Genomic DNA, 23546 nt, shown 5'->3' on the forward strand with positions numbered 1-23546 from the left:
CCATTTTAATTTTAAAAAAAAAGGGGAAAATATAATCTCCATAATATGCAGCGAGAGGAAAAAAAAAAAAAAATCATTTATGCGGACTAACGTATTCAAACTTTAAGCACGATTCTACAAATAAATTTCGCTTAAAAGGATCATGAAGTGATGTCGGAAAAAAGTGCCTATATTTTTTGTATATTAACGATGAAAGCTAAATTTTACTACCATCTAAAGTGTTAATAAAATTGTTAATTATAATTCTGAACGAATTAGAAAATTTTAAATAAATTTATTTATATGTCGTGGTAACGCTTTTCTTTCCATTTAATGTTACATTTTTGCGAATGGTTATTTTTATAGAACACAGAATATATGTACATATATATACATTGTAATATACTACGATTCAATCATAAGGCTAATACTAAACCGAACCTTTTAGAACATCCAGGGGAATGTTTTTATTGGGGGAAAATTAATGCCTCTATGTAACATTAGGTTGCATTTTGCTATTTCTACAATATAGATGTTTCTAAACTTTTAACAATTTTACTTATTATTCGGTGAATATGGAAGAGGTGGAAGAAGAAACGTATAATGTAGATCAGTTTTTAAAAGAGGAGGTACATTTTGATATTTTTACAAAGCCGATTGTAATGTGAAGACATGGATGAATACCATAGTTCTTCGTATTACGAACAACACATCTTTTCTTTAAATTAAACATTTAATTTTTACCTTTTTTTTATTATTGATAGAGTGCCAATTTGAAGAATTCGAAGTTAAATAAGTTTTATAGCAAGTTAGATTCATATTTGGTTAGTGGTACCAATAGGTCTCATTATTGTAGTGCTAATATTAGTGACCCGAAAATACATAATCTTTGTTATTCACTTGAAAATAGGATATTTAAGAAATGGAGAAGCTTACGTTCTATATTAGGAAGTTCGAAATATAAGTGTTATGATTATCTGAATTATTGGCTATATGGGAAACTATCAGAATATAATTCTGAGCCTTTAGATTCCTTTCAGTTTTACAAAGGATTGGAAGAGATTTTTAAAGCTAAAGTTACTGGTGCGCCAAGTGGCACATACAATAAACATTTTGAACAGGTGACATACCAAGAAACGTTAAAAAATAAAAAAGAATTACACGATTTTTCAGAATATTTTGATTATATAATTAGAGTTATCAATGGTGCAGACTCTGGAAAAAAGGGGAAATACTGCCAGTACGTATCGCATATTTTGCGATTATACCATAATCTTAAAAATGAATACAGTACAGAATTATCCAAAAGGTATGACAAAGAATTCAAGTTATTTGAAGGTAAATTTAAAACAGAAAGCGATTTAACTTCGTTAATAGAAAAATGTGGCATGTATTGTGCACCTACTGTATCTGAGAAGGATGAGGAAGAAAGGAGTCCCTTACTGAGAGAGAACGTTCCAGTAGAAACACCAAGACATGTTCAGATGCCTAGAGACCTCAATATGGTAAATATAAGAAAAGTCTATTAAAAAAATTTGGGAAATGTTTTTTTAGACATTTTATGAAAGCGTTCATTTGATGGAAGCGTTCATTTTGTGGAAGCGTTCATTTTGTGGAAGCGTTCATTTTATGTTAAGTGCATATTTCATTTTTTTTTTTTTTGAAACAATTCTTAATTCATTAACGTTGTTCCTTTTATTTAACATTCAGAATACCATCCAAGCAGGATTACCTTCAAAGGAAATATACGACGAACTTAATAAGGTGGAAGGATCGACCTATTATGATAACTATTGCAAATATTTTGATACAAAGAACCAAGAGCTAAAACCCCTGTGTAGGAAAATTGTAAGAAATTTGAAAAATATATCAGATAATAAAATAATGAAAAAGCTAAATCAGGGAGATCGTTGTCTGCACTTCATTTTCTGGGCTTATGACGAAATAGGGAAAAAATTTAATTGGCCCTGGAGAAACGTTTACAACATACCTGAAGCAAAAAGCCTTCTTGATGTATGGAGTAAAGTTAGTATGGAAGCATTGCAAAGGGGAAGTACCCATAGAGTTCATATGGCTAGCCGTGACATCGACCGCCATTGCATATTGAGAGATAGAAATGGTTCTTGTATAAAACATAAATTTATAACAGGGGATGAAGATGATTACGCATTAAAAAACTATAATACGTGTTTGTATTACATTAACTGTTCTTCCAACGAATGTAAGGAAATGAAAGCTCTGTATGATTATTTTTACAATTTTAGTGATATCAAAAAGAAAGTTACTACTGCCAGTACGTGCCCTACGCATAACGCGTACCTTAGCTATATTGCTAAGCTGTATGAAAAGTATAGACAATCTTCTAAGGGCGATTGCTGTAGAAGACGCGATTGTGATGACTTTTTCAAATGTGATGAGGACTTAAATCCGAAGAATCTGCAAAAGTTATCAGTATGTGGTGGCGTCCAAACATATAGTCCACGAGGTGTAACTCCACAAGGTTTAACTGCACGAGTTTTAACCCAACCAGGTTTAACTCAACAAGGTTTAACTGAACGAGGTTTAACTGAACGAGGTTTAACTGAACGAGGTTTAACTCAACAAGATTTAACCCCACGTGCTGGTGAGGAGACGTACGACGCTTCTCAGCGTTCTCGTCTTGGCCAGAGAAATCCAGATGAAAGCTTTTCCTATGATGGTGATCATTATCATTACGATGGCCACTCTCACGGACCAGGGCATATGGATGATGGACGAGTTGGTAACACAAGGCATGCAGTTCAAGATCAAAGCGCAGAAAATAATTCGTGGTTGTTCGATTTTTCAGATTATAGAAATAATATAAGATTATTTACTGTAATTGGAGGAGTATTCTTATTGGCTTTCGGCATGTATAGGGTAAATACAAATTATAGTTGCAATATGAATATCCAACGTTATCATGTTTTTTAATGCACATTTGTTGGTATGCTATAATAATATTTTTCATTTTTTATCATTTCCATTTTTGCTTTAGTATACACCCGCTGGAAAGTGGTTTAACAGTAAGAATCGTAAGAAAATAAAACTTGATGATTTTCAATTTGAAGAAAATACGGAAGATGCAGCAACGTACGCAACAGGTTATAATGATGAAAATTCACCTAATAGGACGGTGTATTTAGGTTACTACCCTTCAGACGAATCTGTGTATCAGTAATATGTAGACGGTGCATTTGTATGTTCCCTGCGAACCGTCGCGTGGAGCTTGTAAGCTTTAATCCGCAACTGCGTTTTGCATGAATAGAGGAAAGAACAAAAATGTGCATAGGAAATGTATATTTTGTTCGATTCGGTATGTTTCGCTTATATTCATTTCTCATTTATTTTTTTTTTGTAATTTTATGCCATTACCAATGATGATATGTATTACTTTTATAATTCGCTTTAACTAATGTTTAATTCTTTTAATTTTTATTCTTTTAAAGTATACGCGAAAAATATAATTTTATGCGATAGCACTTTTATTTTTAACATCATATGTGAAGATATTATTTTTAATACACTTATTTTTGACACTACGTAATAGGTTATATATAAAAATATACGTAGATTACTATGTGTTTTGATTTTCCACGCGTTATATACGTGAAATATTATTTATTCTTCATTTCTTACTTTTGTTACGTTTTTAAAATGATGCATATACAGTGAAAAATATTACAACTTTAAAAACAACATTTTTGAATTAAATAACATTCATTTTTATTAGAGGTAACACAAATCGTGCAGGACAAGGTAGGAGAAAAGGGATAGAACAAATCTCCATAAAACGTTAGAAAAAAGTAATCGAATGGTATTGATGTGTTGGAAAAATAAAAGTAAAAAGGAGATATATAATACTGTTCACATATATATAGTGCGAAAAAATAATTCATTAAAAATGCATCGTATTAACATGGAGAAAACTTTCTAATATATTAGCGCAGAACATAATATTCTACATAAATTATTTGTAAAGCATTGTCAGATTGACAGTAATATATATGTACATAAAGGGTCTTAGTTTCTTTTTCGCACACATATTTACTATAAAAGAGATATATATAGTTTATAGAGTTATCAAATGTGTTAAAAATGATTATTTATTTCCGAAATAATATGTCGTTTCAGAAGAATCGTTTATTTTCAGAAATTTCATTTTTTATAAGGCTAAAATTGTAAAACGCTTAGTACGCGCCTTATATGTATGTATTAAAAATAAACTAATATTATATTATGTATTGTAAAACTACACTTTTTTTTTAATTATCTTGGTAATACAAATTATAAATAAGTGGTTAATTCTCTTTGCATTATTTTAGTAATATTTACCTAATAGTAATTATTACCAAAAAAAAATAAAAATATATATAAAGGGATGGATCTGATTTTACTGTATATGCGTCTTTCATAACGGTAAGCAAACAATAAGTGTACAAATCTGTGATGTATATCCTTAAATATATCACAATTTTTACTATCATTTTTTGAATTTAAAAATATTTTTTTAATTAAATTATGTGTTATTTTTTTTGAAGATAATGTTTGCTTTAAAACTATTATAAAAACATATTATGCATTTAACATCTATACAGTTGGCATACAATATGTTAATTTTCGTAGTATGCAAATATAAGTATAATAAAATGTACAATCTTTTAGATATATTTTTAATTTAATGCTATTTATATATTTATATTTTTTTTAATAAAACGCTAAAAAGGGTACCCTGCGATGTTATGCATTTACAGAAAAGTGAAAAACGAATTCTTTGATTCTAATAATATGAAATGTAAAATTAATGAAAGAAAAACTATAGATATTTTTCTATAGTATTGTTACAATCTGTTGTCATATATGATATTATACAGCATCGTCAATGTAAATTTTATTACACTGACAATATTATAACGTTGTCGTATTCGCATGCAATAGTTTTATAATTTTTTTTTTTTTTTTGATTCTTCCTCTTTTTTCATTATAATGTATATAATTCTAAATACGTATTTATTTATATAATAAAAATTAATTGCTCATTTTAAAGGATACATTTGTAAATAACAGTATGTTCAATTTTTATGTAAATAAAAATATTCCAAAATTGATATTATAGAATAATGGGGCATTTCTTATGATAAATTTAAAATATATTTCTTTCGTTGAATTAGGAGGAATATGATAAAACAAATTTGTTAGGTTATTAAGGATAGTAAAAAAAGTAATACATTTACCTATTTGTATAATAGATTAAAATTTGTACAATAAAATGTATGTTTAGAATGTATCTATTTTGATTATCATTATTATTGCCATCATAAATATTATAGGGTAACGAAAATAGTAAATGCTTAAAAAAAATATTGCCAATAAAGATATAATTTGTACGAATACGTGAACAAAATTTATAATTATTCTACATGGTAGAGTATTTCACATTACCTACAATTTAACTGACTTTATGTAATATGTACCTAAATTTTTCAAGTAAAACCGTTAAAAAAAATTTATTTACTTATTATTAAATAACTATAATTTATATTTTTAAAATTAATGAATTTTAATTAATTGCATTTTATTTATCTCACTTTTTTGTAAAAAAATCTTATAGGTTTATTTTAGTTGAAAACTTATAAAAGTATTTTATCTTTTCTATTTATATTTCGCATTACATATATACAAATTTTATTGAAATTTTAGATAGTATACAAATAGTAACAACAGAATAAAATAGACATTACAAACACTCATTTTGACAGGGTAATGCATTGCTAACTTTTATATTATCCTAGATTTTAATATTGGAGAAATAAATAATGCAGAAAGGAATTAAGTTACTCTTTTTTATTCAGATTGCTTCATTAATTCTACTATCATGGATGTATAATTGCAACGACGGCGTGGTATTATAATAATATTTGAGAATTTTTCTAACTTTTTCCTAAACATGCAATTTATATAAATGGTGTTTTTATTTAGAGTAAAGCTATTCATTTTTTTAAATGTTAAATATGTATATTTTTTTTGTAGCGATCATTAAGCAAAGCATTTAATGAGCATAAAATATGTAGAACATTTGGCATAAAAGCAGCGCGAATTCTGGCAAAGGATGAAATGGAAAGAAAAATAGTACTCGGAGTATCACGAGGAAATGCTTCAAATAGTGTGGGGAATAATAAATTACAAAACGAGAAAAAAGACACATCAATAAATGAAAATTTAAAAGAAAGTCAATTCAATAGTTTATCTGCTTATCGACAGAATTCGAAGCGCAGATACCATAAATTGAAGGGATTAAAAAAAAAAGATTGTTACTACGAGCAGAAGATATTTAATGAAATTGATAAAGTTAGAAAATTGGCAAAAGATATGAAGAATGATGAAAAAAAATTCAAAAAAATTATATGTAAAAAGTATTGTTATCCTATTATTTATGGATGCTTATTTTCTTTGATTGGTGTAATAGTTCCTATATTAGCTGAAGCTCAAGTACCATCAAGCTTCGATGGTAATGCAAAAGATATCTTGCCGTACTTAATACCAGCATTGAATGGTATAATTTTTATACCATTTTGTATAATTAGTATATTATGTATTATTTATGTATTGATGAAAATTGTAAAGTATGAGAGATTAAACGAAGGAAAGGGTAAACTGAAGGGAAAAGAATATGTTCGTTTTTGTAAAGAAGTTTTTAATATTAATTAATATGTATAATGTAATTTGGGGTATTATATATTTTGCATTATAACAACATTTACATAATTTGTATAAATAAAGCGAGATCTGATTAATTATATTATGTGGTCATAGCAAAAAAATATATTATTCAAATTTATGTGAATTAAAATATTCATTTTTTTCCTTTGTATTTTGCGTAAATTATTAGCGTAGTTTAATGTGATTAACATATTTCCTTTCACGGTTTATGTAGAAAATTAATTTGTTGTTCTATTATTTCTATAATGGACATACACATCGTGTAAGCATTCCATATAAGTAAGAACTTATGAATATATTTATGTAGATTAGTCCGTAAAATATATTATTATGTCTTATAATTATCATATAAATAAGAATTAATAAAATTTTGCGTGCTCCATGTATGAAATTTTATTTGTCAACTTATAAGAAATACTTCGTAAATAATATAATGTTATAATTTTTTGGTGAAATTTATACATAGAGCTATCATTTGTTATTAAACTATAACGTACTTTTATAAAAAAAAAATAAATAAATTTAAAAAATAATTATTTTTGCTTATAAACTCTGAAATAGCATCTACATTTTATTCATTATTTTTTAATGTCCTAAATTGGTGTCATCCATATATGAACTTACATTTGTGCACATTGTGAGGTAAAAGCAAAAATTAAGTATTTAATAAAATTTATATTTTAGTTATTTTAATATTTTATAATTGGTTTGTTAATTATTGGACATATGAATAAATGAAACAGAACAATTTATATATTATACAGAATTTTTTATTTAATATATTTTAAAAATAGATTAAATCTATTGAGTTATACAAAATATTTCTCAATTTTTTTTGATATTATAATTCATTTTGAAAAAAAAAAAAAAAGTAATAATGATACAAAAATGGTATTTTTTATTTCAAAAAATGTTACGCTATAACAATTTACGAATTCTTTTTTTTTATCTTATATAAAAATTATATTTAAAAATTCTTCATGAGAGGTTGATTTAGTATGCAATTCCATTACTATAGTGCTCAATTGGTAATATACGATTTAAATTAAAGATATTGAGTAAATTTATTTATTATTCTTAATCATAATAAAGATAAAAATAATTTAATTACCTACATTTTTTAATTATAAAGCCATATAATTATAAATATTTCAATAGTGGAACTCAAAGAATTATGGTGCGTGTTTAAAGCAAGCTAATAAATGATACTTATATTAAACAAAATTGTGTTAATAATGTCTATTGTTGTATCTTATAAAATTTTAAACAAATTTTTTAAAAATAAAAGTAATAAAAAATAAACTAAAAATTTAAAGATAATATTTAAATTATTGTATATACAACATGGTATGCATATGCAATAAGGTATAATCATCATATTAAAAAAGTCATAAAGGTGTGTGCATGCTATTAAATAAATTAGCATGTTAAAATGGTGAACACACACGGATATAACACATAGCATTGTTGCCATAAACAAGTACTCATATGTATAAGGATATGTGCATATTATGGGGATAAAATCAAATTTATTGTGGAAATATTAAAACATACAAATTTATATAGGAATGACTTGTATAATGTATGAATATTAATTAATAATGCATTGTTATTATATGAAATAAGGCATTATATATGATTACACTTTTTTGAAGGCATTAACATTGATATATAAAATCAGGTCGATTCCACTTCTGAAATAATAATAACACAATTTAAAATTGTATAATGTTATAAATATAGCCAGCAACTAAATAATGCTTATAACGCCATTGTGATATAACTTTTTTTTAATAACAATATATATGTGTAACTTTTTTTTAATAAACATCTTCTAAGAATTGTAAGTAATGCTATGTTAACATGAAAACCTCATGTGTGCTAATATCTGTGCATTGCTACTTTTTTAAAATGAGTTTATTTCATATATATGTGTATTATATTATAGTTTATATAACTTGTTTTATATTATCTACTTTACGTAATATGTTTTTTGTCATTATTTTTATACGGATTGATATCCTACATTATATGTGGTATTTCCAAAATCCATGTTATTATTGTTAGAATATTGTTGGAATGGTTTAATTGCGTTATGTGTACTATTCCAATGATTTTGGTTTTTTTTCCTACCAAGCAAGCCTCGAAGTGGAGTGAACTAATGAAAAAAAATAATTAAGCAAATAATTATATGATTTTTATATGGATATTTACTACATGTATGTTAGTGTAACACACATAATTCACTAAAATGAAATAATCTGTAACCTTATACAAAATTAATGAAGTGAAAATACTCCCCACTGCTGCACTAGCAGAAGTTGTAATCAAGGTTTTGCTATTGTCAGAAGTGCCATATTCTTGTTGACCTGACATATCAGCTGCAGATTGCGAGGGTGGATTTACAGTTTCTCCCAATGGACATGGCATATGATATAAATCTTTAGAGATTTGTATACATGGTATACTTATAATGTCTGAACATTTCATTCTAAATGATTTCTGGTATCTAATAAATTTTTCTTTAAAACAATCCAGTTCTTCTTTGAATGAACATTCATTGTTTACGCAAGACTCATTTGATATAACATTATTATATTCATTAACTGCCTTTGCAATGTAATAGCAATAAATGTCATCATGTGTATTTTTAAATTCTTCTTTTTCTGAATTATTAATACCTTCCAAATTTTCAGCATAATCAAAATATTTTTTCATTTTTTTGAAATCAGAACTAGTAATCTTATTATTTTTACATGTACAACCTGGGATATACTTTTGAGAAGATAACATACCAAAGATTTCTATAAACTTAGAAATATTATACGTTGAAGCACCAATACGTAAAAGCTCTCCACCTAGCCAGTAATTGAAGTAATTACAAAATTCTTTATCTTCTATTCCAGTGCATTGTTTTTTAATACTAGGAAAATTTTTAAATTTGTATATAAATTTTTTGCAGAAATTAAGGCATTTTTCTCCTCTGGCAATATTTGTTATTAAGTATGCATTACAGAGATATTGAAGATAATCTTCCTCATTATTATCGTTATTTAATATTGCATAAAAATTATTTAATGGCAATTTTTTGAATGCTGTTTTCTATAAAAGAAAAAAAAAAGTGAAATATATTAGATACTAAATTCTCATATGTCGAAAGAATACATTATTTTTTTTTCAATAAGAATAAAATAACGAAATATATATATATATTAAATAAAGTTAAATATATAAATTGAAAATGTACACGAGAATCAAATTCTGCATCTCCTTTTACGGTAGTTTCATATTCAGTTGTGATAAAATATTTATCATAATCACCAGAACCCATATTTGTATGTATATAAATTAAATGAATTTATTGAAATATGTATATATATTTGTAAGAATATATCTATTAAAAACTGAATGAATAAATAATTCTTGTTATATATTTTAAATCTCAATTATCTTAAAATAGGAAAACACATTTCTGAATATAAGAGATACTTGGATAAATATTTAATCAATATAATATAATTAATGCTATATAAACTAAATCTTTTTAAATGTAAAATTATTAAATGGAAATAAGAGATAATTTTTTACATGTATAAATCTAAATTTTTAGACGTTTGGCGTGATACTACTTATTTAGTAATGTAATATATGGCTGTATAAAATTTTTACATTTAGACCAAATTAACAAAACTATTAAAAGTATATAAATGTAACTTATATTGATGCATTATTTATTCTAATTGTTCTTTTAAAAAAAAATTATATTAATAGTACAGTTGTTGTTGTTGTTGAAAATATTGTTTTTTAATAAAGAGACATCTGTTAATATAGAACGAAAATATTACATCACGACTGCTCTGTTTATTATATATTCGGTGCTAAAATAGTATATACTTTATAATAAATTATTATAAAAATAATATTCCAAAATTAAAAATCTATTTAAAGAAAAAGAAATAAAATTATAAAAAAAAATGTAAGTTTTGATTATTATTGATCTTTTATTAAATAAAAAATATTTTACACCACAAAATTATAATAATCTATGATGACAAGTTTTTTATACACCTTACAGTAATGTAAATACAAAATTAAACTGTATAATCACTATGCTAACATATGGATCGATATAGAATTTGCTATATTGCCTACTGTAATTATGTGAGTATCATATTTATAATTCAATGCATTAAAACTCTTAAGTGAATTTATATTAAGATAAAAGTAAAACTAATTTTTATTAAAAGTAAAAACAAAAAAAATTGATAAATATATTAGAATCAATGTTTTAGAGATATAAAAGAGGCATAGTTAGAAAAGTTTGCATATTCCTTTAAAATAAGAATATATCTTTTAATATAAATAAAAAATGATCATTAAAATATATTAATTAGGAAATCCCATTCATATGATTTTTTTAAGATTTTTTTTCATTCCTATATTTTATTGCAGCACAGGATGTATATATCACGTGTCTCTTCATTTGTACTTCCTCCATTTTGATTAGTTAGGCTACATAATAATGTTTAAATTCAAAAAAATAAATGAAATATATTGGATAATTTTTTTTTTTTTTTTTATTAGTAATATTTTTCAATATAACACCCAACAATTGTATGAATAGATAATATCATATGTGTAATAGCACATTATTATCAGATTAGAAGCTTATTAGTATAATTTATGAATATTTGCCTAAAGCGCATTTAATTGATGACACTATAACATAATAACTGTTGAAATGATGAATTTAATTTTAAAATGTTTCGTCAACTAAGTTTTTGTACTCTTTAATGCTATTTTATGATAAAATTGTGATAAAGAGTTATGTTGCATATACAGTATTAAAAATAAAAAATGGATTAACCTTTTTTATTGTAAATGCAGATATTCCAAAAAAAAAAAATATATATATATAATATGTAAGAATTGCTTTTATATTCCTTTTTAAATAATAATAAGTTTTACGTTAATTCATGATGAGATTCAATACCAAAAATGAACAACAAAAAAAATGCAATAAAATTGAATAGAGATATAATACTACCTTTGAACATAAACTTTATAAAATATAAATCGCATAAGTCTATTTTTCATAATAGGTGCAGTTTGGTGTCATATATAGAAGGATATAATAAAAAATAAATTTATATTTTTCTCAGAACTTTGTAATAAAATTTTTAAAGATTGATTAAAAAATAAAAGAGAGGTTTATTTATACGTTTGGGTAATATTGCATAATTTGTAATGAAAATATATCACAAAAAGATATTTTATAGTTTTTGTTGTTATAAATGTTCGTCAAATTGTTCTTATTGAGTATAGGATAAAATATATAGTAATATTAGCATAATTGCATACATGTAAATAGGCAGATAATTATTATAATAATTAATAAGTATTGCAAACTTCATATGACTGTCTTGGCTTGGTGATAATAAAGAAAAACATTAACATTTGCATGGTAAAATACCTTATTTACCATTTTACCGCATATATTCTATATATGTTAGCTATATTGAAGTATATCACTTATTAAAATATGCCAAAATTTACATTTTTTCAAAATATAAGTTTTAGAAGTATTAAAATGAATTAAAAATGTTATATAATGAGGAAGAACTAAAAAAATAAAGGATATTTGAATTATTAATATAAGTGTTCTCATACAATTATGAGGAATTACCTTTTGCAGTCTAAGTGCCATGCTACCACATGAATAACGAATATTCACATTTTTGTATTACATTATATGGTAGTGGGTTTATAAGTGGAAAATAATAATGCACTGAAGTATGTATAACAAATGTAGGTAGCCATGCTGGTTCTTTTACTAAAAAAAGTAGATACAACGTAAAATAGAGTAATGTTGGTTCAAACAACAAGAATTACTATTATAACATACTGAAAAAAGTAAAAACGAAACAAAAAAATAAAATAAAAAATAAAGTCGGGATTACCTAAATAAAATGATGTCTTTTTATATATATTGACAATGAGCATCCTTAATTTTTTCGTTAATAAATTTTTAGAAGCGTAACAACGGTGTAAGAACTCTCTATAATGTAGTCTTTCATAGAATACTAGGCAATGTTCCAGGTTTTACTGAATGGGAATTTACAACATGTTATCACTTTCGCAGATAAACGACGCTTTTTATATACGTTGAATGTATAACACATTTTGCTATGTATATCAATTTTTAGTTTACATATGTATATATGCTCTCTACAAATTGGTATCATTTCGTTTAATTTATTCTTTATTCAAGTTTACTACTATTTTTTCTACTATTCCTTAAATATGATATAGCTATTATCAAAATTGCTTCAGTGCAACAACAATATAGTTCATTTGAGTTTTTTCGAAATGTCCCCCTGGCATAAGCCTTATCATGCGCATTATGGTGGTTTCATATGATTTTTTCGTTCTTTTATCAAGTCTTTCTTTGTTCATGCAATTTAGAGAAGCAACATAGTGGATTGTCACATGATGCAAAAGCTTTTTGGAATTTTCTTAACATTCCTCATAATTTTTAACTCGACAGAATATTAATCCAGTTTTATAATACAACAGTGAGCGTTTTACATTTTATCTGATTCTTTTCTTTTTTTGCATTTCTATGTGAACCTCTGTAGTGATCTTGATGGTGTCCCCTTAGCTTGGTACATTTATAATTTTCACTAAACCACGCTAGCCTATTTCTATTTCATCTTTCTATCTTCTCTGCTTCACATTTCTTAATTTCTATATAATTGATATGCTGAGGGGCCATACTGCATATAGACATTTTTATTTCCAATACGAGAGTTCCCCGATAGAATATTCTCTATTTCTGCTTTAACTTTTTGTCTTCTTTTCCTTTTTTTTTTGCTGAACAACGTGCCCAAGGATGTATACTGAAAAATGAGAATAAATATTTTTACAAAATTAAATTTTAATTAAAAAAATTATTATAAAAACATTAACCATAATTCGATTACGATAGTTTTACTTTACCTTTTTTAGAAGAAAAGATATAAAAAAATAGTCCCAATTTCATTAAAATAAATAGCAAGTACATTTTATATGGTGTTCCGCTAATTGTTTCGTCTGAATTGCTCTGTTCCATTGGTATAGAATCATTTTCTTCAGGAAGTCCTGAAAATTTAATTTTAACATGAACATTATTGCACGTGGTATTTTAGAAAGTAGTATAATAAATATATTTAGGATGCATGTAATTTGATAAAGGAACAATGATGGTAGTGTATTATAAAACGTACTATATGGGTCTGGATTAAGCGTGTGCGTTTCACCGTCTAACATAATAGACTCAGTTATTTGTTCAGAAACTGTCTCTTCTCCAGATTCTGTTTTAGCAATTTCTTCATTGGAAGCTTCAGAAATAGAGGAATGATGTGTGTCCTGATAAGTTTCAATATTCGTGGGTTCTGCGTCGATTTTATATGCATGTTTTATATGTGCATCGCAAGGCTTTCTAACGGAACGAAACTCATAAATCTCATTACCATCTGGAGCAATTTCTTCAAGAATAGCATAATCTAAATGGTTTAATCCAGCTGCATATTTCGTATGAGAATTGTAATCTGGAATTTGTTCAGAGGCCGTAATTTGTCGAGTATATACCTCATCTGTTGGGCAGAGATCTGAAGTATGTATCTCTTTTGGAGGAGGCTTTTTTCCCTTAACATTAACACAATAATTGATGTTATTTTCAAAAGATGCCTTTTCGGTCACATCACAATTGTTTGGAAATTCAATTTTGTTAGATCTTTTTAAATTCATATATTTTTTTTTTATTTCCTCATTAAGAAAATGCTTTTCCTGTTCGGTTAACCATTTTTCATATTCTGAACATTCTGCGTTGCAAAATTCTTTATCTCTGCATGATGATTCCGTTTTACTTCGTTCTAGTGCTTGTATCTTACTTATATAACCATTCTTTTCGCTACAAAATTGTTCTACTTTATATGTTAATTGAATACGTTCCTCGTCATCAGACGTAAAATTCCTTGGACATCCCCCATACTTAGTAACACGTTTCAACAAATTCTCTACGTCATTTTCAATTTTATAAGAATGTAAATTATCACCAGTATAGCACTTTATGCAATCGCCACTGTAATTATTTAAATAGCTAACTAATTCTCTGCACGTTTGGAAAAATTCGTCTGAGTTTTCTGATGCGTTTAAATCAAAAACTTTTTCTTTAACTTTATCTATTATATCAGTGTGCAAATCCTTACAACTGCTAAAATGAGATTCTTTGCACACATTATTATCCACATAGGTTACTTGAGCCATTGTCCAACCATCAGCAGTTATTGTAGAATCTTCCTTTGATATTCGTTTAAATGAACAAATTGGCGAGTATATTAGATATATTTACATGCATAAATTAGGAACGATCTATTTCACATTTTTGCATTATGAAGAAGTGTTATTACATCTAAGTAGGCGTAAATAACGATTGTAATAGAGTGCAAAAATTGACAAATTTGAACCTGTCATTAGAGAGTCTCGTAAAATGGAATATTCACATTAGTAGAAATAGTAATGTTTTAGAAGGGTGCTGCTTAATTGGTAATTTACAAAATGAATGTATGGAGTGATGTTTCTTTAAGCCTTGTTTCATTTTGACACCTTTAGTTAATCTATCATACTTAAATAATTGGGATTATCATGTATTTATTTTGTAGGGTAAGCCTCTTTCTGCCCCTTTTCGTCATACATAAAAATGTGGAAGTATATAAATAATAAAAATTTACATCTAAGCAATAGCGGTAAATTAAATGAGTTTCATTTTGAAAGTTTCGAAAGAAAAGGAGATACATAATTATCTGCTTCTATTCCCATAAAGAAATACATTCCAATTATTTAATAAGCGATTTTTTATATCCATGTTTAGATGTTATAATCAATTTGAATGATTATTATTAACCTAAGTTGAGTTATTTTTACAAGATATTGTCGCCCTTAAAGCGTAATTGTATAGTAATCATTCCAAATGATTAATATTCCCAATTTAGGAGAAACTTTGAATCCGTATAATACACCAAAAAATGTGTAATCTTTCTTTTGCGTAATTAGCACAATCTTTTTAAACTAAACAACAGAGCCATTAAGGCAACATTGTGCGTATTAGCAATAAATTGAGTACCTTAAAAACTGTAATTGGGTAAAATGATAATATAATTATTCAACATTGGTACATAAATATGTGTGATTAGAAGGTTCGAAGAATAATGTTTTTATTACGTGGATTATGTCAGCATGTTTTCCTACATTTTTGTCATGTTAAAGTGGTAGAAACGGTTTTATTGGTTTGACCAAATGGTCTTTATTCCTTTTTTACAAATAAGCAATGTTCTAAGTTCTACATTGATGTACATTTATTTTAAATGTCACTAAATGTAGAAGAGTTTGCATATTCTTTTCAGGATATAAAAAAAGAAACGATTTTTTAATTTTATTTTCCTTAAAAGAAAGAGAAATATTAGTGGAGCTCCTCATTTCGTAATTATATAATTTTAGAAAATACTCAAAGATGGAAATTATAACGACAAAATGTTTATAAAAATACGTTTTGATAATATTTTTCATTAACATTAATTTCTTCTGAATGAATGGTGAGCTTTAAATTTTTTATTCCTTTAATATAATTTCAGTTAATGATAAAAAATTGGCTAACTTCCGTTCGGTTAAAACGAGCAAGGAAGCGAAATATTACAAATTAAAGTCAAAAAATATTTTCCAGCATCACCAATATGCGATTATCCGTAAGTAAAAAAAAAAAAAAAATTATCAAGGATGGCTTTAATTATCTAAAAAAGAGTATTTAATAGCGCCGCATAAATTATCAAATTAATGTTCCAATACGTAAATTAAAAGTACATTCTTCTATTTACGAATATATTAACTACATAATAATTAATTATTTAAAAGTATAACTATACTATGCCTATGTATAGTTGCGGTTTTAATTGATGCATTTTCCCTCAGTGCCTTGGATAATCAAAAATGGAACATGGCTTTAGGTAAATAGAACAAGATCAAGTTAATCAAAAATATTGTTTATAGTGACTACAAATAAAGAGCCTTCTACGTTCTAAGTATAAACGTAAATGGCTACATAAATACGTAGATAGAGCATTATACGTTTTACCTTTTTATATATCAGTACTTATACTTTTAAAACGTTTATAATTTCTTAAGTACAAATATGTTAAAGAAAAATGGCAAAACCAGCGGCTCCAGCAGTAGTATCTGCGGTTGATTTGGTATGCTCACATACATGTATATATTTAATTTATTATATATACTTTACAATGCATGTAATCCGTTTCTATGAGGAACAGAAGGAATTTTCTATCATTAGAACAATCGTTTTAGTTTATACGCGATAACCTTTCTATGATTATTTTCAGGAAAAAGATGCGACTGATTTAAATCTTCATACATTGCATAAAGATTTCTTCGTAATTCCAAAAACACTTAAAACTGATAGCAACTGTGATCCACTGGAAAAACAACAAAAAGGTGCCAAAAATCTTTGCAATAGTGCTGTCCATTTTGTAAAAGAATTATCTGGAAAACAAGGAACAGAAAATTATAGACGTTGCAAATATTTGCCCTATTGGTTGCATGATGAAATAGGAAAACTCTATAAGGAACACAACAAAAATATTGATAGTATCCCTTTTATTAAACCTCTTATAGAAGCAGTTGATAAGGCTACAAAAACGATTACTAATGATAAGTGCAATTCCTTACATTATGATGGTTCTATTACTTTAGACGAATGGAAAGCAAGGAAGCTTTTGTATATTTATTTTAAAAATTTTGATGAACTTAGCCGTGAAGTCAGTCGCCCTAGTAACGATAAATGCAGTAAGCATAATAAATATCTTAATAGCATTAATTCATTATATAAAACGTATTACAAGAAGTTACAATGTAATGGGTGGTTGAGTTTTGGTCGTGATTACTTTTATTGTAGTTCTTTGTATGACCCTAACAGACTTTTACCTAAAGTAACATGTAAAGATCAATCAACTAGTCGTAGTACTGGTTTTTCATTTTGGCCTTTTGGGGGGGGGTCGAGTTCATCGCGTTCATCATCTTCAAGCCAGGTAGGTACAAGACAGGCAGTTTCTGCAAGTGTTCCTAAAGGCGGACCATCAACACCTGTAGCAGGTTCAACAGGTGCCTTATCCGCACAGGGCGCGAAATTAATTGTTGTACAAATTCCAAAGCCCGTAGACTCAGCAACTGTGGGGCGTCTAGATGCAGCCGGAACGTTATCTGGACGTTCTGCTTATCCGAATCAACCAGTTCAATTGCAACTTTTGCCTAAAGATTATCCTGTGCTCCCTACACCACCTGAGAGCAGTGCCAGTTCCCCTGATTTTCTTAAAAAAACATATGGTGTATTGAAATCAGATTATTTTCGCTATTCAGTCATGGGGGCTTCAGCAATTGGAGCACTTATCTTCCTTTACTTGTACCTTAGTGTAAGTTAAAATTTGATCTTATGATGTGACCATTCTTTGGAAACATTTGCAGTTTATACTTCTTTAAATGTGCAATTTTGTAGTCCCCACATTTCCCTTTTTTTTCATTTCTTTTTTGTATTAGCCTTCTCGGTCAGGATCTAGTAAAAGAGAGCACGGAAAGAAGAAACATAAAAGTGCTGATTATTATGATTATAATGATTATGGAGATTATGATAATCAAGATGATGATGATGATGGTAAATATGCTGATCATGGTAATCGTGATAATCGTGATAAATATGGTCGTCGTGATAAATACGATCGTCGTGATAAATACGATCATCGTGATAATCGTAACAATCGTGATAAATACGATCGTCGTGATAATCGTGATAAATATGATGACAATGCTGGCTATGGAGATTATGATAATTATGATGAGTATGATGAGTATGAAGAAGAACTATCAAGACGCGGACCAGAAAATTCATACCGTGACCGCCAAAGGAGGGAAGTACGCATGTCATATCAGCCGAGACGTGACTCTTATTACTAATATGGGCTGATTGAAAAAATTCATAACAGCAATTTGATGGGGAAAAAGACTAGCACAGTTTTTAAGCAGAAAAGTGCTCGAATTTAGAGAAGTTGTGAGGCTGTTTTGTAATTTCAAAACGGTGAGGAGAGATTACATATCGCAACAATGGTTTAAAATTAGGAAAGGGCCCACCTTACATATACATATATGTGTAAAGTAAATAAAGGGCGTTGTTAAAATGGAATTGCCACAATAATTTGAACCATTTGAACACACTTTTGTATTTCATTTTTTTTAAGTGGTGAATCCTTTTATTTAACACTTTTTTCGTGCTATGTGCTTTAAGTCAATTTGATTAATTCAGTGTTGTCCAAAATGATCCTCATTTGAACATTGTTATAGGGCGATTTCACATATGTGATGTTCAAATGATGCGAATCAATTTATCACCCTATGAGCATCCTTTAAAATAAGGCAAACATGTATGTGTAAATTAAAGTGTTTGATAAATAATTATATCAATTCGAATAAACCTGTTGTGGTAATTTAAAAAATATACCTTAGTGTAATATTTTTTTTATGATAACAACGTCTGTCTTTTTAATGTGCCTATAGGCACTTTTTACACATATGATATTGATATAACTGCCCAATTTTTTTTGAAGAGTTTGTGTAATACTTTCTATATGGTGGAAAGTGTGTTCTAGGTTTCATAATTTTTTTTTTTACCTGTTTATGTTGTTTCTTTGAAATTTACACTTTTAATCGCACATGCATATGTTTTTAATACATTATAAAAAAATTAAACTTATATATGAAGAAATGTGCTCATGTAGAAGTATAAAACCCTACACTGATATTACCTTAAATAAAGGATATACGGATCATTATGTAACTATGAAGGCAACTTTTAAGCTGATACCATCTAAAATTAATAAAATTTCGTAAAATACATATACATTTTACAACGTAGAATCATCCATATTTGGTAAACATTAGCATTACTCTTTTATTATTTAAAATTTGTAACCTGCAATGTTCACTTAATTATTAAAGATAAAAAAGGGGAAATAATGTGTTACTGCGACTACTTCTAATGGAATATCACAATAGTAATTAACGTTTCATAGATCAAAATTTAGAAATAGGTTTATTTTTTTATTAATAAGGATGATTATATTTTTTTTTTCTATGCATAAACATTTTGAGGAAAAAAAATGAATATTAAATGAAACGTTAGTTATAAATTATACATTTAATACTTGTGAAATTTTAAACAACTTTTTTTTTTTATTATAAGTTTCTAATAGAATTACATCACAGTTTGTTTGTATAGATATTACCATTCTATCAATTAATAATTCTTCAAATTATATTTTATTTATCATTTTATTTTTTACAATCAAAGATGTTTATTTTATTATTCATTAATAGGTATGTAAACAGAATAATCTTAAACTATAATTTAAGTACAAGCTGTTACCATACATATTAACTTTTTTAGAGTTATAGTAAAGTAGGCAAAATATAACATATGCTTACGTTGTATTTTTCCTGTTTATGTAGTTCTTTAGGTATAAAATTTACTTCTATCCTTAGATAACATGAGTGAAGGCTTATTTGACTCCTACTTAACAAAAATATTGGAGGAAGTACTTAATTACAAACTACCATGCTAATTAATGATAAAATTTTGATTTAAAATTATACTTCATTTGATGCAAGAGAAAATTATTTCTTATAAGGCAAATCCTTATAAACATATGTATATATATTTTTTTTTCTTTATGCATTTTAGGATAATATATTATATAAGGTACCTTTACATTTATTATATAGCCTACTAGATGAAAAATATTCAGACAGTGATTCTTATGAAATATGTAAAAAACAATTAGAAACTTATGATGGAGAACAGAAGGATGGCGTTTTATCATTTTGTCGGCAACTTGAAAGCATATTCCATTATAGGTATAGTGCTTGGTCATCGCTTTTTCAGTCAGATCATACTATGTTCTGTGACTCTCTGAACTATTGGTTTCATAATAAAATAAAAGATAGTCAATTTTCTATTAATGCTATAGAATTTCTTTACAGAGCATTGGAAGAGATCATTAAAGGAGATAATGTTAAAAGTCAATGTGATGTGAAAAGGCATATGTACTTTAGTAGAGAAGAATTGGAAAATAAGAAAAAACTATATGATTTTTTATTATATTATGAAATATTAAAAAAAGCATTACAAGCGAGTAAACATAGTAAAAAAGATAAATATTGTAGCTATTTGTGGGCCATATTTAGTTTATACGTAAAGGTGAATCATGATAATACATTGAAAAAGGATAGTGTGTACAGTGAAGAAAGAGCAAAATTTAAAGAAATAGTTATAAATGGAGATAGCAAGTTAGATCTATTAAAGGAAAAATGTCCAGATAGATGTCTAGATTTATTGTTAACCCCAGAAAACACAAATGTATGTTCACTAGAGGAAAATAATTACATAAAATATCTTCCAGAAAATGTATGGTTAGAAGATAATACAAAGAAGGTTTATAAATCACTTCTTCAGGTAACCACTAGAAGGAATAAAGCTTTAAAAAATATATTTGTTAAGACTCTATTTGATAATATATATTTTCACTTTTCAATAGCACTTTATGTTTAGCTGATTATTTAATATCTTGTTAAGTTGAATAAAATATTCATATATAAAAAGAAACATTTACGCATTTATATATTTTACCCTTATCTATAGGATGAATTTAAGTACAGATCATCTTTAAATAGGTTCTATACTCATTTAGATCACGTTGTTTATACATGTGATCACCCTGAGAAACCTATAAGTGGACGCAGTGAAAATAATACTCAAAAACATACGTGTAAAGTAAAACGAATAAATGAAATCGCTGATTATATTGAACCCATTTGTAATTTTTATGGAATAAGCTATGATAAGTGTTCAGATTATTTGTTATATTGGCTGTACGGTGTAATAGAAGAAAGTAATCTCACATCCTTTCAGATTCATGAGGTATTCAATGAAATTGACATATTGAAAAAGAATACTAAATGTTTTAAAGATGGAAATAAAAAATTTATAGAGAAATTTCAGAAAATATTCAATACCCATGTGTTAAGAAATAAAAAATTGTTACACGATTTTACAGAACATTACGACAATATAAAAAATTTATTGAGTAATGCAAACCAGACGAATAAGGAAATATATTGCAAATACGTAAAATATTATTTTGAATTATACAGAAGGATGAAAAAGCAGAATCCTTTAGACTTAACCGAACACTACCGTGAAGAAATAAAGAACTTTGAAGAAAAATTTAAAAATGGTTCTTTATCCTTCTTAGATGGAATGTGCTCTAAGAATGGAATAAAATCATTATTCGAAGCGGCAAATGTAACTAGACGTCCATTAAAGCAATTGTCTAATGAAGTTATCGAACCAATAATAGTACCTTTGAAAAATGAAAAGGAGATTAAAGTAAAAAAAAAATATTAAAAAAATAAATTAAAAAAATTATTGTGATATTTTATTAAAATTTATTTTAACATGAATTGCTGATTCATGAATGAATAAATTTTAATGTTTTAAAGAAACATTTATTTATATGACATCATTTTATTGCCTTCCAACAGAAAAATATTTTAAAGGAGTTGCCTTCTAACACTATATATGATGGATTTGACATAACCGATAATGTTAGTAAATATGAAAGTGTTTGTAATGAACAATTTGTGTCCGATAACAAAAAAGAAGAGCTTAAAACATTTTGTAAAACTTTATATAGAAATTTAAAGGAAAAAAAATATATTTCTAAAGAAAACGACACACTTGAAGAAAATCGTTGTTCTTACTTAATTTACTGGGCTGGTGATCAATTAAGGAATATCTTTAATAATTCTTCCAATTATAATAATTCCAGAGCTGATTTGAACGAAATTAATAAAATACTACTTAGCATTAATAATAATGCTGAAGCAGGTAAATCGTGCTACTTTTATTTAGATGGTAATTTTTCTCAGTGGGATGAAGAAAAATATTTGCACGATTATTTTAAGAATCATGGGAGTATAGAAACTAAATATTATTCTGGTAAGACGGCAAAAAATTTATATTGTGATTACCTTGATTATGTTAAAAAGCTGTATGAAAAATACATATGGAACTGCTGTAGATATTTTTATCGTGGTAAACCTTGGAACCTTTGTCCAAGATATTTTGAGTGTGATAAAGTGTATAATCCTTTTGAACTCCTATCTAAGTTCAAATGCGGAAGTGAAATAAAAGATAAAAATGAGTTAGCGGGTGAAAGTGTTCAAAGAATATACGAAGCTTTAACTATTGACCGTGACATTATAATACAAAGTCAAGTAAAAACACATAATAAGTTCCTTTTCGATCCTTTCAATAAATTTGTAACTGCTTCTTTTACAATTTTGGGAACACTTTCAGTATTGTTTGTGCTTTACAAGGTAAATTAAATGAAGAAGATTATAAAAATGCACAAATGTTATGTAAAAATGTGAATTATAATACTATTTATAAATGTAATAATATTACATTATATTATATATGTTCTGCTTAATCTGTGTATTTTTTAGTTTACGCCCACTGAAATCTGGTTTAATAAGAAAGTATTAAAGAAAAGGAACCATAATTACCTTGCTGCAGAAGAGCTAAGACTCCAATTAGCAGATAATCCTTCGGTACCTAGGCGTTCAAATGCGAATAAAAAGAGGATTGCTCTAGCTTACCAATCTGCTTGAGTCTC

The 23546-nt window shown here is 26.7% G+C and overlaps 5 protein-coding genes and 1 pseudogene across 5 annotated transcripts, besides 21 other annotated features; 5 read left to right on the top strand and 1 right to left on the bottom strand.

Moving 5' to 3' along the window:
- Positions 1–180: 180 nt before the first annotated feature.
- Positions 181–337: a microsatellite.
- PVX_086855 (variable surface protein Vir24-like) lies at positions 212–3645 on the top strand. Its single transcript, XM_001608266.1, has 4 exons — positions 212–608; positions 744–1484; positions 1690–2877; positions 2996–3645. The coding sequence occupies exons 1-4, from the start codon at positions 555–557 to the stop codon at positions 3176–3178; spliced, it is 2166 nt and encodes a 721-aa protein (XP_001608316.1). The 5' UTR covers positions 212–554; the 3' UTR covers positions 3179–3645.
- Positions 903–1098: a microsatellite.
- Positions 3646–3838: 193 nt separating the features above from the next.
- Positions 3839–3870: a microsatellite.
- A 567-nt stretch (positions 3871–4437) lies between these two features.
- Positions 4438–4457: a microsatellite.
- Positions 4458–4527: 70 nt separating this feature from the next.
- Positions 4528–4548: a microsatellite.
- A 1204-nt stretch (positions 4549–5752) lies between these two features.
- Positions 5753–5775: a microsatellite.
- A 38-nt stretch (positions 5776–5813) lies between these two features.
- On the top strand, positions 5814–6705 carry PVX_086850 (variable surface protein Vir35, putative; the record flags this gene model as incomplete). The annotated part of the gene is made up of 2 exons (XM_001608265.1): positions 5814–5900; positions 6055–6705. The coding sequence occupies 2 exons, from the start codon at positions 5814–5816 to the stop codon at positions 6703–6705; spliced, it is 738 nt and encodes a 245-aa protein (XP_001608315.1).
- Positions 6706–8136: 1431 nt separating this feature from the next.
- Positions 8137–8161: a microsatellite.
- Positions 8162–8718: 557 nt separating this feature from the next.
- Positions 8719–8741: a microsatellite.
- Positions 8742–10402: 1661 nt separating this feature from the next.
- Positions 10403–10428: a microsatellite.
- Positions 10429–11918: 1490 nt separating this feature from the next.
- Positions 11919–11943: a microsatellite.
- Positions 11944–13758: 1815 nt separating this feature from the next.
- Positions 13759–15024, bottom strand: PVX_005040 (hypothetical protein; the record flags this gene model as incomplete). The annotated part of the gene is made up of 1 exon (XM_001608259.1): positions 13759–15024. The coding sequence occupies one exon, from the start codon at positions 15022–15024 to the stop codon at positions 13759–13761; it is 1266 nt and encodes a 421-aa protein (XP_001608309.1).
- Positions 14301–14344: a microsatellite.
- Positions 15025–16607: 1583 nt separating the features above from the next.
- Positions 16608–16633: a microsatellite.
- Positions 16634–16769: 136 nt separating this feature from the next.
- PVX_005045 (variable surface protein Vir12-related) lies at positions 16770–18781 on the top strand (the record flags this gene model as incomplete). The annotated part of the gene is made up of 3 exons (XM_001608260.1): positions 16770–16991; positions 17155–18019; positions 18358–18781. Exons 1-3 carry the CDS (start codon positions 16943–16945, stop codon positions 18779–18781), a joined length of 1338 nt encoding a protein of 445 aa, XP_001608310.1. The 5' UTR covers positions 16770–16942.
- Positions 17523–17577: a microsatellite.
- Positions 18107–18146: a microsatellite.
- Positions 18644–18677: a microsatellite.
- Positions 18692–18722: a microsatellite.
- Positions 18782–19050: 269 nt separating the features above from the next.
- Positions 19051–19084: a microsatellite.
- A 354-nt stretch (positions 19085–19438) lies between these two features.
- Positions 19439–19506: a microsatellite.
- A 718-nt stretch (positions 19507–20224) lies between these two features.
- Positions 20225–20267: a microsatellite.
- A 90-nt stretch (positions 20268–20357) lies between these two features.
- Positions 20358–22273, top strand: PVX_005047 (variable surface protein Vir22/23-related; the record flags this gene model as incomplete). Its single annotated transcript, XM_001608261.1, has 3 exons — positions 20358–20405; positions 20552–21322; positions 21509–22273. The coding sequence occupies 3 exons, from the start codon at positions 20358–20360 to the stop codon at positions 22271–22273; spliced, it is 1584 nt and encodes a 527-aa protein (XP_001608311.1).
- Positions 20435–20475: a microsatellite.
- A 210-nt stretch (positions 22274–22483) lies between the features above and the next one.
- On the top strand, positions 22484–23256 carry PVX_005050 (annotated as a pseudogene).
- Positions 22608–22630: a microsatellite.
- Positions 23257–23546: the final 290 nt, after the last annotated feature.

Source organism: Plasmodium vivax, chromosome 7 (assembly GCF_000002415.2).
Source record: "Plasmodium vivax chromosome 7, whole genome shotgun sequence".
In the NCBI taxonomy this organism is placed as follows: Eukaryota; Apicomplexa; class Aconoidasida; order Haemosporida; family Plasmodiidae; genus Plasmodium; species Plasmodium vivax.